At 45.2% G+C, this 15,190-nt stretch overlaps 1 protein-coding gene across 3 annotated transcripts in view; it reads left to right on the top strand.

Annotated features, from left to right (window-relative positions):
* Window positions 1–15,190, top strand: part of Fndc3b (fibronectin type III domain containing 3B) — a 291,701-nt gene that overhangs the window by 169,756 nt on the left and 106,755 nt on the right. For all 3 annotated transcript variants that reach the window (XM_005343904.2, XM_026782781.1, XM_013347920.2), the window contains exons 5-6: window positions 5,741–5,984; window positions 8,803–9,093. In XM_005343904.2, coding sequence (XP_005343961.1) covers window positions 5,741–5,984; window positions 8,803–9,093 — 535 coding nt within the window. The remainder of the gene's footprint in view (window positions 1–5,740; window positions 5,985–8,802; window positions 9,094–15,190) is intronic.

The raw sequence follows: 15,190 nt of genomic DNA, 5'->3' as shown, positions 1-15,190 counted from the left end.
GGAGAGGTCCTGGTTAAGGTTTGGGATCTAGTACTTGGTGAATCTCAGTAAGCATTTGGAGCTTGTAGTCTTGCCTCTGTCCATCACTGGAAACAAAGCTGCTCTGTTTCCCCATTCCCTGATGCCTGGTCCCTAAATTCTACTGGGACTGTGCAGGAGGAGACGTGTATGGACTTCAGAGCACCCAGATGCCGGCTTACCTCTGCTGATTCAGTTTCTTCGTCTTGAGGGCCCATGTGTTCTTCCCCCGAACAGCGTGGCCATGAATGAATACTTGAAGGGGAGGCAATAATACCTGTGGTACAGGTGTTATTTACCCATTAAATTGGCTGCAGAGGGCTCAGGTCTGTGTACCTCTAGAACAGTCTGAGGACGTGACCATGCCTGGATAGTTGGGAAGGGCTGCTTTAATATCAGAAAGAGTTAAACCATAGGACCTTTGTTTCATAAAGCAGTGCTAATTCTGAAGCAATTGCTCTGTTTTAGAAGTGACTGGAAACTTACGGGATCATTCTATCTACATGTTCCCAGTGCCTTGGTGTACCATAACTGTTAGATGAATTTGGTCTGACTTTTCCCATAGAAATGGAGTGATGTATCTAGTCAGACTTAGATACGGACTTTATCAACTACCTGACTCACCTCACATTACATTGCTTGATCTCACCTGAAGATTTTTCATATAGACTTTAGGATCACCTTATATTACTGTGAGTTAGGTTCTGTTCTGAGCACTCTATAAGTGATAAATTGATACACAAATTGCAGAAGTCATCACCACTGCTTTTGATTGTTACAGTCAGTTAGCTTCCTTTCCTTTCCCACTCTGTCTCAGGCTTCTGCGTGTACAGCCCAGGGTGTTCCCTGCTACCCCAGTCTGGATGTGGGGCAACCTTTGCTCTGTCCACTCCTAGATCCTGCCAGACCGTGATGCAGGCTTTTGCTTTGCTTTCTGCCACCTGCCCTTCAAGCTCCCTTTCTTCTGTACCTTTGCAGGCTGGCGGGAGTAGGAAGAAAGCTTTTGAGAACCAAGGCGTTTATTCACATTCCCAGCAAGCAGTCCAGTGAAACGCTTTTATTTTAAGAGAAAAGACACTTAAACTGTGCATGTGTTTTACAAGGCCCATTCTAACTCTTGGAATCAAAATTGATTTTTATTCCTGAAAGTTCCATGTTTGGCGAGCTACCTTGACCTCCCTTAAGCACCTCCTGCTTGTTGCAGCTCTGTGCTATATCTCCATGTCTCGGGATGTTGGGTTAGCGAGGCGATGGGCACGGGGAATGGTAATGGTGACCAGGTTTATAATGGGACATGTCTTGCCCTGTTCCAGGTCCTTTCCTCCTTTCAGGTTGAGGATCTTAAAGCACGGCAACTACAGGGACTTAGTATATTTGGCTGTGTCTTGAAGCCTCTTATGTCTCTTAATAACACACATGCCCTAACTCTCAGTGGTTGACTGCCTATTGACTGACCAGCCTTCGGAATTTCTGTGTAATCCGTCACATGGTAAAGTGATGTGTTGACCATCCGTAAAGACCCCCGGCTTGGTAACGTCACTCTGCTCTGTCTCTCTTTGTCTAACACAGCGAGCTCAAGTCTAAGTCTCCAGTGCACAGGGAGCTTCCGTGTGACAGCTGGGATTGGGCTGGGAATTTCCCTCTTAACACTCCACCCCCGCCCTGCACACTGCTTCCACTGGATCCCCTCAGCTGTTGTCTCTAGACTAGTCTGGTTTTTTTTGGGGGGGGGGTGTTTTTTAATGGTTCTTTTGGTCATATGTCCTCAAACACTTGTGTAAGTAGGACCTGGATGCTCCCCGTTAATGTGGTGCACCTCACTGGCCACTCTGCCTTTGGCACAGGACAGCAAGCATGCCCAGCTCCTAGAAGGCATCTCACTCATCTGACTCTCTAGTCCGTCACCTGCTGCTTCTCAGGAGGCGGGTGATGGGCACCTGCTCGGCAGGGTGAGGATGTGCACAGAGGGTGAGATTCTCTAAGTTCAGATGAGATATGGTAATCAGATCAGGACACTGTTGGCCGTCAGGTTCGCTTTCTTCGGTGGACCAGGGAAGAACGCTGTGTGTATGAGATGAATGGAGCACTTCCTGGTTTTACTTCATTTTGTTTTTCATAGCAGGGAAGTCTTACAGACTTAAGGTAAAGGAGACTCGGATTCAGCCACCCTGCCCTAAGACTCCTGTAGGTGCCATGGGTTTTTACTAAAGCTGCCCCTAAAGCCCTGTATTGCTGGAGGCTAAAAGTCCAAGATGGCAGAACACTTTCCAAAGCCTCTGTTTCTGCCCCGTAAACGAGTGTATTTGCTAGGTGACTTCACAGGGTCTGCCGTGGGCCCACTCTCACTCTGGGTTAGCGTCTACCTGCACACACAGTCTGAGGCTCATCCTGAACAGGAACACTTGAGCACAGGAGTCAAGAGAGGGACGTTGGTCAGGTGCACAGCGCAGCTCACAGTAGGTGGCCATCAGAGACAGAGCACACATCCACCTTTCCCAGAGTTCCCTGCTTCCCCAGGGATGTGTGAGTGGCACTTCTGTAGAGCCATTGATTTCTGAAATGATTGTATTTGGGCTTTTGTAATAGCACTTATTAGAACCCAGGTCAGTTTTCTCCTCTCCTTTGAATATTCATTGGTTATCAGCGGTATATGTGTCAGGAAGTAACTGGGGAATTGAATATGTGATTTGTCTGCCTCTGGACATTGCTATAATTTCATTCACCCACAAAAGGAAATAAGTTTGTTTTTTCCAATAATTAAGTATGGAGAATGGAAGTATAATTTGTTGCCTTGAGTATTTTGAACTGAATTTCTCAGATGTTTTATTTCTCCTACTAGAAATACATATGTATATATATGACAGTTACCTTTATTAAACAAAATATAATGTTGCCATCATTTCTGAAGTTGCATTATTCTCTAGGGAAACCTGAGAATAATTTCCTTAGGTCAAGTTCAGAGCTGAGTTTGATAAGTAAAGTGTGCTATAATCTGTGTTATAAAACAGCAGCAGGCAAATTGTCATTATGTGGTTTTGGGTTTTTATTCTTACTTTAGAATTAATACTTCATTTTGGGAGGATGAAAGACAGGTCTGTTTGGGTAAAAATGGGTTTTTGAAAGTGTCTTATTATATATGCGCATGCAGGTATCACAAATACCACAGAAAGTTCAGGATAATTAGAGAACTTCAGGCAGCTCTTATATGCACATCAGTTTGCAGCTTCATAACGCTACTTAATTTTCTGCCTAGAAACCTGTTGTGTGTGTAGATAAAGATAATTTACTCTTCAGAGTGAATTTATTTTATTATTGTTATTTCTTAAGGGATTTCTTTATTTATTATGTATATACAGTGTTCTGCCTGCATACCAGAAGAGGGCACCAGATTTCATTACAGAGCCACCTTGTGGGTGCCAGGAATTGAACCCAGGACCTTTGGAAGCACAGCCAGTGCTCTTAGCCTCTGAGCTCTCTCTCCAGCCTCTTATTTTATTAATTTTTAGGAACAATATTTTAAGGACAAATGTTCTTATAAAAGTGGGAAAGAAGACAGGTTTTCATCTGTGTGTCATTTAGCTTTTTGACAAACTTTAGAAAAAATATGCTTATAGCAAGCCGGAAACGATAAAATGCTGAGGATACATTATCTCACTACAGTCACTACTGTGGAAAGTGGCACCTGTCAGCTTTCCTACATCAGTGAGGCCCGCGTGGCTGACCTGGAGGGAATGTGGACCTGCTGGGAAGTTCTTTGCTTCTCTGAACTTTGGGGAGTGAGGGAATGTTTTATGAAAATGGAGCACCTTCTGTGTGCCTTCCCCTTTTCCTAGTAGCTGCTGGAAGGCAGGGAGGGAGAGTGAGCCCTGGGGTAGCCATTTTTTGTATTACTGGTAAGACACATCTCCAGCACGGGTGTGACATGCAGTTGTAGGAAGTATGTTCTAGAGAAGAGCATTTGTGCTCCGTGTTTTAAACTGAGGACAAGATTCTGTCAGTCTGTCCCCGCTCTTTTCAGTGTCCTGGCCTAAACACCCCTGCACATGGGTTTGTAAATTCCAGGGGCATGGTCAGAAGTAATGTGATATGATTAGCAGGCTGTGCCCCAGAAGTGGATAAACTTCATTCAGAACTGTAAGGACAGGAAGGGTTGCCCTGGGTGCTAGCTGGAACTGAGTCAGAGCCTCAGTTTCTAGGAGTGCATGTTGACTGTAATGGAATATTAGTGTTTAGAAAGTTTCTTGTTAATTTATGTGCATATATGTGAGCCTGTGTGTGTTTATGTGCGACTTGTGTATGCAGATGCCCACGGGGTCCGAAGATGGCATCTGATCCCCGGAGCTCGAGTCTAGGCTCTTATGAACAGCTATGAGGATGCTGGAAAATAAACCTGGGTCCTCTGCAAGCGCAGCAAGTGCTCTTAACCATCCAGCTATCTCTGCTACCTCCTGTGTTCTTAAACACTGGCCAGTGCCTGTTAATTCAAGTCAGAATTACTTAGTGCACTAACATGTAGACTACACACTGAGAGACTCACCAGTACTTTAGCAATACTCTTTTGTTGTTGGTTTTTTTTTGTTATTTTTTTTCATGAAACTAAACATAGGGTATGTTTTTGTTGTTAGACACAAATTATTTTGTCCCCTTAGCAACTTCTTGAGATGCAATGCAAAAATCTATTTTAATACAGAGGTTCAAATTCAAGCATTAAAGAAAAAGAAACCAAAAATAAATCCTATCAGAATGTGTGCCTCATTTTCTTAAATAATTGATTCTCTGAAGTATTTGTGAGCCTGGTCCTGGATTCCAGTTTAACAGTGTGTACATGAGTGTGTGTATATTCTGTTTTTCTTTAATTTGACCACAGCCAGGCCTCTTCCTCTATAACTGAGCCATAGCCTTCAGCCTTGCAGTTCTTTTAGATCCCTGTAGCCTTCTGCAATGCTGACATTTCGTGATTTCCCTTCCTTGGCTCATGGCTCTGCTGGTCGTAGTGGTGCCTGTTATATGGACTACGTCCTTCCCTGGGTTGTATCAGGATAGTTGGGGTTAAAATGGTAGCTCAGCACTGGCCAGGTACCATTAGCTTTCTCACGTTGTTCTTCCCTAGTTGCCTTCCTCGAGTGGGAGGTTGATCAGGATAGGTTGTCCTGAAAGGTCTCGTCTGCCAGAGTTCTTGGTGAAATCAGGACAGCTAGGTACACCTTTGACCATCCTGATTGGTGATTGCTTAAGTTATTTGTTGGTCAGAATCATTTTTTCCTCATCCTTAGTCTAGGTAAATTATACTTTAGTGTATTTCCATGGCTTGTTTCTTAATATCCGCGGACCTGTGTGTACCAAAGCGGAAATAGGCTATATGTTCTCAGCTATGTCCAGAAGCCCAGCCCTGGAAGCGTTCTGCATGACCCATAGAATCTCTTCCTGCAAACCCATTGAGTTTATGGTTATGTACAAAGTTACTCCTAGCATCGGTTTATACACATGCTCAGTTACTTGTCCAGTAAAAGTGTTATGACCATAAACATTTTATGATAAACCAAGAATTACTAGCAAGATAATGATTTTTGCTAAATGTTTCGTGGAGTTGGAATCGTTTAATTAATGGGGAAGTAACTAATTCCTTTGTATAATTAGTAGGGGAGTTATTAATACTTTCGTATCCATGGGTGTGATTGTTAATAGTATGTATTACATCCAGTCCTTTTGTCTCCTTCCTTAGGTGATTGAAGACAGTACTGGAGTCCGCCGGGTGGTGGTTACACCCCAGTCTCCTGAGTGTTACCCACCAAGCTATCCCTCAGCCATGTCTCCAACCCATCACCTGCCCCCTTATCTGAGTCACCACCCGCACTTCCTTCAGAACTCGCACACGGCTTATTATCCGCCTGTCACCGTTCCTGGAGATATGCCACCGCAGTTCTTCCCCCAGCACCACCTCCCCCCGACAATATATAGTGAGCAAGGTGAGTCCGTTACAGCTGGCATCTGTGGAAACTGGGTACACTGCAGTAACTTGTGTGGCCTCCTCGCTTCGTCTCCTGTGGATAAGCAAGGTAGAAAGAGACCTAACTGGTACGATCCACAGGCCGTCCCAGGCTTCCTTTGTCTTGGATTCTGTCTCATACGAGTCCTTTGACTTGGTTGGGTCACAGCTCTTTCTTGCTGCTGCCCCACCAAGAACAAGGAGTAGGATAGCTCCTCTTTATTCTGGAAGTGAGGCAGCCATCTGCCCTGTGTTCCTGTTGATGAGTGTTTTTTAACGGTGGCCTCAGGCAGAGCTGAGCCCCAATATTTCCTTGGCATCACCATCGTCTGTCAGTACAAGGGAAATTGAAATGATTTTTGCCCCATTTTAAATGTCAGAAGATTGTGAAGTCTGCATCTCCTTTGGGTTTTCTGAAAGATCTATCTTGGCAGAACTCAGCAGTCATGTTGCTGCTGGTGAGGCCATCCTGCAGCTGGTTTGAGTTTGAGACTAGCCATTCCCTTGACCACAGTGTCTCTGGTTGTTAGGCAAATACTTACATTGAAAGGAAGAGAGTCTCAGAGTTGTCGGCATTGTGTCTTTCAAAGTTAGTGTGGATTTAGTCTGAAGCTGTGACTGTCTGATTGGACGCTCGGCAGCCAGAGAAGAGGGAGGGCCGAATGAGAGTTTGGCTCTAGGACTTTGCAAAGGCTTCTCTCAGTCTGATTGGAGCATTTGCCTCTTTAAACGTGTGTTCTGTCAGTTCAGAGGAATTCTGAACGCGTTTCCCTGAGCTTTTACCACAGCAACGCTCTTTTACCCATGGTCTCCTTTCTGTTCAGCTCGCATTGTCAATTGTCTTTTATTATTATGAACAAAAGAGAAACCTGAGATGAGTATCTTAATTAAATATCCTATTGTGACTTGGGAATGAAATGTGATTATTTTGTTTGTTTTGGTAGTTAATCAGAGGAAGTTTAACATGCTTTCATAAAGGGGTGTAGGAAGGTCACAGCCAAACACGAGGTAAATATCCCCACCCACATCAATCATTTACTAATTTGATCTCTATTTTCTTAATGGCATAAGCCCTGCCTCCCCAATCAAGCATGTTATGAAGACATTTAGAAAAAACTTGTTAACTTTTTTTAGACATGGTCTCACTATGGAGTTAAGCTCCCAGCAATCCTCCTGCCTCTGCCAGCCAGGTATTGAGATTGTAGGCACGTACCAGCTCACTCAGTTCATTAGTGTGTGAAGAGGTATTTAGTGCTTTATCATAGTCCATGTGGAATGCTGAGAGTTTCAGCAGGTCTGGTCGGCTGTGACCTCCCTGACGTCCTACAGAGTCCTGGTCGCTGACTCACAGTCTGACGATGCCCTCTAGGGTGCCTGGTAGTTACTCTTGGATAGCCATGTCTCTAAAATCTTAGGCAAGGTAAAACTATGATTTCAAACATCATTAGAATTAAGTCAGCGCTGCCACACATTTCACGGTGTGCTTTGATCTAAGTTCATCAGAGTAACGCGGAACCGCAACACAGATAATGAGGATGCCGTCTTTAGCTTCAATTAAAGATGGCGATAAAGTCTTCATATCACAGAAACATCTGATTTCTCAGTGCGTATACCTCAAGGCAATTAAACATTAACTCCTGGAACCATGAATGTCTAGAAGATTCTTACCCTGTCTTAAATGGTTCTTACATTAGTATGCACAGTGCCTACTTTAACTCTCTGTAATGCTTGTGCCGTTTAGAGCAGTTGCCAGCTTCTACATATGTTAGTATAGTTAATTTAAACACATTCTTTCTAAATATGGCTGTGCTTGGTGTCTGACATTCTCTAGTCTACATTGGCTGTCTTGTAAAGATGTAAGTAAGCTGTGTGAACAGGCAGGACATGAACAGTGGGGTTTTCCCTCTGAAGAACCGAAGCGGTACTTTTATAATTAGATAAATTATGTAGTTTCCTGTGTGTTTCTGCTCAGCATGTCTGGCTTTAGGTCGCTCATATCTAGAAATTCTGGGTAGTCCTCTCTTTTTATTCCTACAGTGACATATGATTTATAGTTACTATATATTTGAGAAGCTATTTTATTCCTGAAAGAGATAAGGAAATGTCATCTATATTATATGTAGTCATTTTCTGTTGATGCCAAAACATAATTTAAAATACCACGTGTGACATGTCCTGGGGCCGGAGAGGGGCCCAGTGGTGCAGAGCACCTCCTCAGCCTGCAGAGGACCAGTGTTTGGTTCCAGTTCTAGGTGGTTCAGCCTGGATTCTGGCCTCCATGCTACCTGCACACATGTGGTACACACATGAAAAAAAGATATGCCCCAAATATCTTTTTATATCATGCTAACTCTGTGCTTTTCAGTAGAAACACGGTTGTATCTCTAAAAATAGTCACACTTTAAATGTTATGAGTCTGTGTATACATGTAAAGGGTATTTCATTTCTTCTATGTGTTGCATCTGCTGAAGACATCAAGAAAGGCAGGGTCAGATTTAGTTATATATTCACCAGCCAATGAAGTCTTTGGGAATAACCTTGTCTTCTTCTTTCTCCATAATTTATGGGAAGTTCTAAGTGCACTGTGTTGTGTTTAATAACTGATGATACCCTGACTATTTGGGAAGGAATGCAGATCCTATGAACATGTGCTGTGTCCTCAAAGTCTAAGTATGTTTTGTAAGGTATACAGTAGTTGTGTGCATTGCTTCCTTAGGGGTCAGGTTACTTGACCTTTTTCATCACTCACTGTGGTCAATGCCAACTGAGCTCGTGTTTGTCACCCACATTCGTTCTAGAAATTATCCCACTTTATGGAATGTCGAGCTACATCACCCGAGAAGACCAGTACAGCAAGCCACCGCACAAAAAGCTGAAGGACCGCCAGATTGACCGCCAGAACCGTCTCAACAGCCCACCTTCCACCATCTATAAGAGCAGCTGTGCAACAGTGTACAATGGTTATGGGAAGGGCCACAGCGCCGGAAGCAGTGGAGGCGTGGGAGGTGGAAGCGGAGGTGGACCTGGGATCAAAAAGACGGAGCGAAGAGCCAGAAGCAGCCCAAAGTCCAGTGATTCGGACTTGCAAGGTAGTGTGGAGACATGGGCATTTTCAGGGTCCTGTCTGTTACAGGGGAACTTGATCTCATGATGGATGGTTTTTTCCTGGAAACCATTGAGTTGACCTTATCCCTCTCTTAATAGGGAAAGACTACTGTAGTGTTATTTATTTATGTGAATTTTTCATCACACTTCATCTCAGAAACAGTGTTGGGAATTGTTTTCACATTGGCCACCTTCTGCTGCTTCATGCTGCATTGACAGATATGGAAGATATCAAATTGAATCTCTTTCTAGCAGCATGTCCTAACTCTAATCCCTTGTAAAAACAGCTGTAGTTAATGCTATGTTGTAGTGAAGCTGGCCGTGCATGGCAGGAGGGTATCCCTGTTCAGCTTCAGACAGGGGTCCCTGCATGTCCACTGGCATCTTCTCACCATTCCCAGACCGAAGAGACAGCAGGGTTAGGTAGGCTCACCATGAGCAGAGACAGCCGCTCAGAAGGTCATGTATACATTGTAGCCTAATCTTGTGGAGATAGATCTTTGGGGCTGGGGACAGGGCATGCCTATCTTTATTTATATTTTAGGTGAAATTTAGAGGTGATCATTTTTATTGCAACAAGAGAAAAAAAGCAGCCTTTTTCTGTAGGTATATAGAAGGCTGAAAGACATATTAGACATGCGTATATATGGCTGAAAAACATATAGACATGCAAGATATAAATAAAATAGCAGTTAACATTTTGACAACTATGAATTTATAAATCTAAATAAATACTGGCAGGCAAAGATGAACAAATCTCAGACTTAGATTATTTGGCCCAGCCCATTGTGTGTATATGTGTGTGACTGTGTATATGTGAATGTGGTATGTATGGTATATGCGCTCATGTCTGTGATTGCTTCTCTAAGTGCACTGCAGAGGCCAGAGGAGAGTACTGAGTGCCTGGCTTGTTCTCTCCACCTTATTCCTTTCAGACAGGGTTTTTCCCTAAACCTGGAGCTAGGCCAGCATCCAGGAAGCCCCAATGATCCTTTTGTCCCATACTCCACGGCACTCGTGTTAGGGGTGTGTGTACATGTGAGTGTGTGTGGGGGGGTGCGTGCGTACGTGTGAGTGTGTGGGGGTGTGCGTGCATACGTGTGAGTGTGTGGGGGTGTGCGTGCGTACGTGTGAGTGTGTGGGGGTGTGTGTGTGTCCATGCCTGGCGCTTGGATTCAGATTGGCATCCTCACGCTCGCACAGCAGCAGGGTGTCCTCTAAACCAGTGGTTCTCTCCTTTCCTCATGCTGGGTCCCTGAGTGCAGCTCCTCATGTTGTGCTGATTCCCCAGCCATTAAATTATTTTCATTGCTGCTTCTTAACTATAATTTTGCTCCTGTTATCAATCGTAATGTGAATATCTGTTTTCCAATGATCTTAGGTGACCCCTGTGAAAGGGTTGACCCCAACCAAGGGGCTGAGACCCACAGGTTGGGAACTATTGCGCTGTCTTCTCTCTAGTCCATTTCCTTATGTCCATAAACCAGTGACTGTGGCTGTGACGACATTTGTGACGGGAAAAGGCAGAAGTTCTGTGTGTCTGCATGTCTGTGGATGGGCACCTGTAAGAAGAGGGCAGGCTGGGAGGTGGAGTTTCCCTGTAGGCCCTTCACAATTGAGAAGCTGTCATGTCTCAAGAGCGCGGTGCTGAGACAGCCTGTGAGGGTGGTGGGAATCCTTTTCATGTTCTCCTTAGCATCTTCTGCAGTGTCGCTGAGTCCTGCAGTCATTGCACGTGGACAGTATTAATGAAAACACAAACAGATGGCGTGTGAAAGAGACTCCAAGTTGAGAATCTTTTACACAGCTCCTAAGTGGAGGTGCTACGTCTGGTCTGTGAAATACTCTTTCCTCTGAGACATGGGGCTTCCTGTGCTGCTCAGACGTGTTTGAGTGTTCCAGGGCACAGCTGTCTCCCAGCTCATTCGCCCATGTTTTGTGGATTTTAGGTTCTTACCACGTGTTAAAATAACTCAGTCAAATCATGCTACAGTTGCTGTTTAGAATTGGTTTTCCTATTTTAAACTATTTTATGTCCTGATTGACACATTATTTGATTATGATTGTGAAATAATGTGTCAAATTAAATATAAGAAGGGATATTTCTTGATTTCAACCAAAGAAGAGAATGATTCTCTGTCTCTGTCTCTCTCTCTGTCTCTCTCTCTGTCTCTGTCTCTCTCTCTCTCTCTCTCTCTCTCTCTCTCTCTCTCTCTCTCTCTCTCTCTCTCTCTCAAGTATAGATTATTCAAAGGAAGATTTTTCACCCAAATGTGAAAAGGGAATGTTCATGTTGTCTGGATTTGCCAGAGGTGATGTAGGTACTTAGAACAGAAGTAACTAAAGTAAATTCAAGCAAAAGATCATAGGCAAAGATGAAAGAGGAGGGTTGATTGGATGAAGCCGTGTTGAAGTTAGTGCAGAATGCAGCGCAGCTGCAGATTCACTTTGTCGACACACACAACTTCCTCTGTGTGCAGTTATCTCGCAGTGCATGTGCCATGTGTGCTCTCTGCTCTATGTCAGCATCAGCGCCTGTGGAAGAACTGCCGCTGTGTTGGCGTCTCCACGGAATACTCATGGGCATTCCTGGGTCTTTGGGCATTTCATGTTTTTCTCTCATGGCCCTATGAGAGAAAGAGGGTGGAATGGTTGGGGAGCTTGTGGCCTGGCTGGTGTTTAGAAAGCAGTTGTTTGTTAAGATGGTGGTGAGCTCACATTTGCTTTGGACCCAAAGAACCCAGCGTTTCACGAGGAATAGAGGCAGAATGAGATCGGGCTGCTCTCTCCATGACCCTTCCCTCATTATGTTAGCTTTGGCCTCCAGAATCGCTTGGTCCTTCCCTCCACATGGCACAACCAGGAAATAAAAATGACAGGGCGTGCAAGAAGGCTCAGCGGGTATCTCGCCCCCCACCCCCACCTAGTTAGCGGTCAGTGTTTCTTGTTCTGTAGCTCTGACGGGCCTGGAACTCAATACATAGACCAGGCTGGCTTCGTGCTTCAAGTGATCACCCGCCCTTGCCTGCCCTCTGCTCAGTGGGCACTCCAAGTGATGGTCAGCACTTAGCTGGACAGACAGTGGCTTGGTGAACGCCATCGAGTTTGATCATGATTCAGAGTGGCGAGGGTAAGGAAGTAGGAACGGGTCGAGAGAGGTGAGAGGCATCTAAAAATTCATCGTTCAGTTGAAATGAAATGTATTCTGTGGAATGGTGCATTAATGGTGGAGAAATCCTTTTGTGTTGCTAAGATAGGAATGGCAGCTGACACTGTGACCTCTGGGGAAGACACAAAGGTAAGAATTCCAAACAGAGGAGTCAGACACAGGCCTAGTTTCGGCATTTGACCATTGGAATAAATAAGAATCCCAAGACTCAGGTACGTTTCAGAGCAGATTCTACTAGAGAGAGACAGACAGAGAGAGAGAGTCTCCTGGCATGAACACCAAGGAGGAGGGTGTTATTCCTGACCTTCCTCCTTCATCAGTGACTTCTGCCCCCACAATACACCCCATTATCTACTGCTTACATTTCAGGTGTTTACTGGGGTTGTCCTCCTTGACATCTTTTTCTCTTCCTATATTTTTCAGTCACTGCTCAGATAGTGTACATGAGCTGGGAAAATGGCTCAGTGGCCAAGCAAGTGTGAGCACCTGTCCTCAAGCCCTCAGAACTTACTTAACTCTCGGGATAGTAACATGCACCTGGGAGGTAGAAACGGGGTACTCTCCAGGAGGGGATGCATCAAGAGAGTCTGTCTTAAACTGGAACCCACGCGTGCACGCACAAACAGAGCACACACAAGCACACATGGAGGGGAGTGGTCTTTTTACCCCAAATTACCATGCAAGTTGACTTCCTCGTAATAAGAAATATCAAATGCTGGGGGAATGGCTCAGTGGATAAGGCTCTTGCTGCCCAAATCTGAGAGCAGACACCATGTGAAAAAGCCAGGCAGGTGTGGCTGCCATCTTTAATCTCAGCATTGTAATGGAGGTGACAGTTTCCCAAGAGTACTTGCTAGGCTAGCAAACCAGTGACCTCTGAGTTCAACTGGGAAACGCTTTCTTCAGTATATAAAATGGAGAGTGACTGAGGAAGACACCAACTTTGGGCTGCTTCTGCACGTGTGGATGTGCATACCCACATGTACCCCACACACATGTGAAAGAGGAGGAGGGAGGAGATTAACTGTCCCCTCTGCATTGGTACTGTAGCTTTTCAGGGTGTTTCATGCATACCTCTGCCGCTGATGGAAATCCCGAGTGTTTGCTTGCCTTCTGCCTCCTGTAAATCTTGAACATGGCAAAGATACCAAGAAAACATGAAAAAGCATTCAAAGTGAGCTCAGGTCCCTGGAATTCACCCATTTGTTCTGCCAAGTAGAGTCTGGAAAGTGAAAATAGTCTGAACAAGCCCGAAGAGCTTTTAGTCTTTCGGAGGACAGTGTGCATCCCTGGAGCAGAGCTAAAAGCTTTCTCCTCAGCGGGAAACAGCGGCTGGCACCACCATTTCCATCTCCGTCTTGCGTTGGTGGCCAGCTCCAGCCCCTCAGCCTGGGCAGCCTCGGGCAGGCTGTGGTGAGGGCCCAGCTGACATAGGTTCTGTCTTTGTGGGATGAAGAAGAAGACTGAGAGACAGACGGTAATGCTCAAATGTGAACTTCCTGACTGGGCCATTCTTCTGTGAGGTCCTAGAGGGACCAAACTATATCCAAACTGTGAGGGATTCTCGCAGCATGCCCATCCCCCATCATTACTGGTATGCTAGCTTCACTGCTATGAAGACAAACTTAAAAGCTCCACAAAGAGGAAACTGGCAGCCCAAACTCAGTAGCCAGTTGTGTCCTTGTCAGGTTGCCATGTCCCTTTGCCTTAGCCTTCTCTCCTCCCTGTATTTTGTTACAGTGTAAAATTTTAAAGATGCTAACCATGTGACTTTTTTTTTGTTTTTTGAGTCAGGGTTTCACTATGTAGCCCTGGCTCTCCTGGAACTTGCTCTGTAGACCAGCAGGCAAGCTGGCCTCAGACTCACAGAGATCCTCCTGCCTCTGTCCCCCAAGTGCTGGGATAAAGGCATGCGCCACCACAGCCTGGCACAGTCTCTTAACAGGCAAGACACCGATGCTTTTCCATGTCAGTTTCTGGATCTTAACCCATTACGTCATGCTTAGAGCCTCTCAGATTTCAAACAGAGGTACAACATACAAGAACTCCTCTGCTTGTCCTCTGCAAGTCGGTGTTCATGGAAGTGTGAGGGCGGAGTTGGTGGCGTTTCCCCACACATAGCACCAAGCTCTGCAGCCCTGTGTTATTTTCTCCGCCCTTTTGCTTTCTTGGACACTGATCAGAGCAGCATTTAGATGATGGCAAAGCGCATGCCATCTCCTAGATGCCTTTAAACAGCATGTAGATGCAATGATATGTTGTCTTTCTGGTATATGTGCAGCTTTCAATTTGACTGAGACATTGCTTTTGCTGAAGTGTATTCTGAGCGTAACTGGGGTAGAGGCCATCATCATCAGCAGTGTGTTGTATTTAGAAGCAAAATCACTTAGAATTGGTGTTTCATGGATTGAGGTTTCCTTTCAGCCTGTCACTGTCATGTGGGAGCCTTGCAGCCTTGGGCACGAAAGCTCTCATAGCTTCATCTTCTTCTGTGTATAGAATGGGGATGGGTAAGAGCAAAGGCTCAGGGGCCTGCCGTGAGCTCTCTGTGTGATTGCAGACACTCACCAACGGGTTTGAGAATCTTAAGGATTATGGAAAAAAGACATTTTCCTGATATGAGAATTGCTTCTTGTCAGAGTACAGAGGAGCCAGGCCTCCTGCTGTCTGGGTCAGAGTGATAGGGCAGTGGAGGTCAGGGACAGGTGAGGAAGGTTCTTCAGAGGGCCAGACACCAGCTATCAGCACAAATGTCCTCTGTTCCTCTGTTTCCTGCACATTGGGGCTCTCTGTGGGCCCAAGGAGGGAGTTGGGATAGACCATTGACTCTGTGTCTGAACCCACTCAGCCTGCTGTGCACTCTAGATTACTTTGTTGTTGGCTGGAAATGGTGGATGGAGTGATTACCTGGA

Source organism: Microtus ochrogaster, chromosome 1 (assembly GCF_000317375.1).
Source record: "Microtus ochrogaster isolate Prairie Vole_2 chromosome 1, MicOch1.0, whole genome shotgun sequence".
NCBI lineage: Eukaryota > Metazoa > Chordata > Mammalia > Rodentia > Cricetidae > Microtus > Microtus ochrogaster.
The sequence above is the reverse complement of the archived record's forward strand: the minus strand, read 5'-3'. Positions and strand labels throughout refer to the sequence as shown.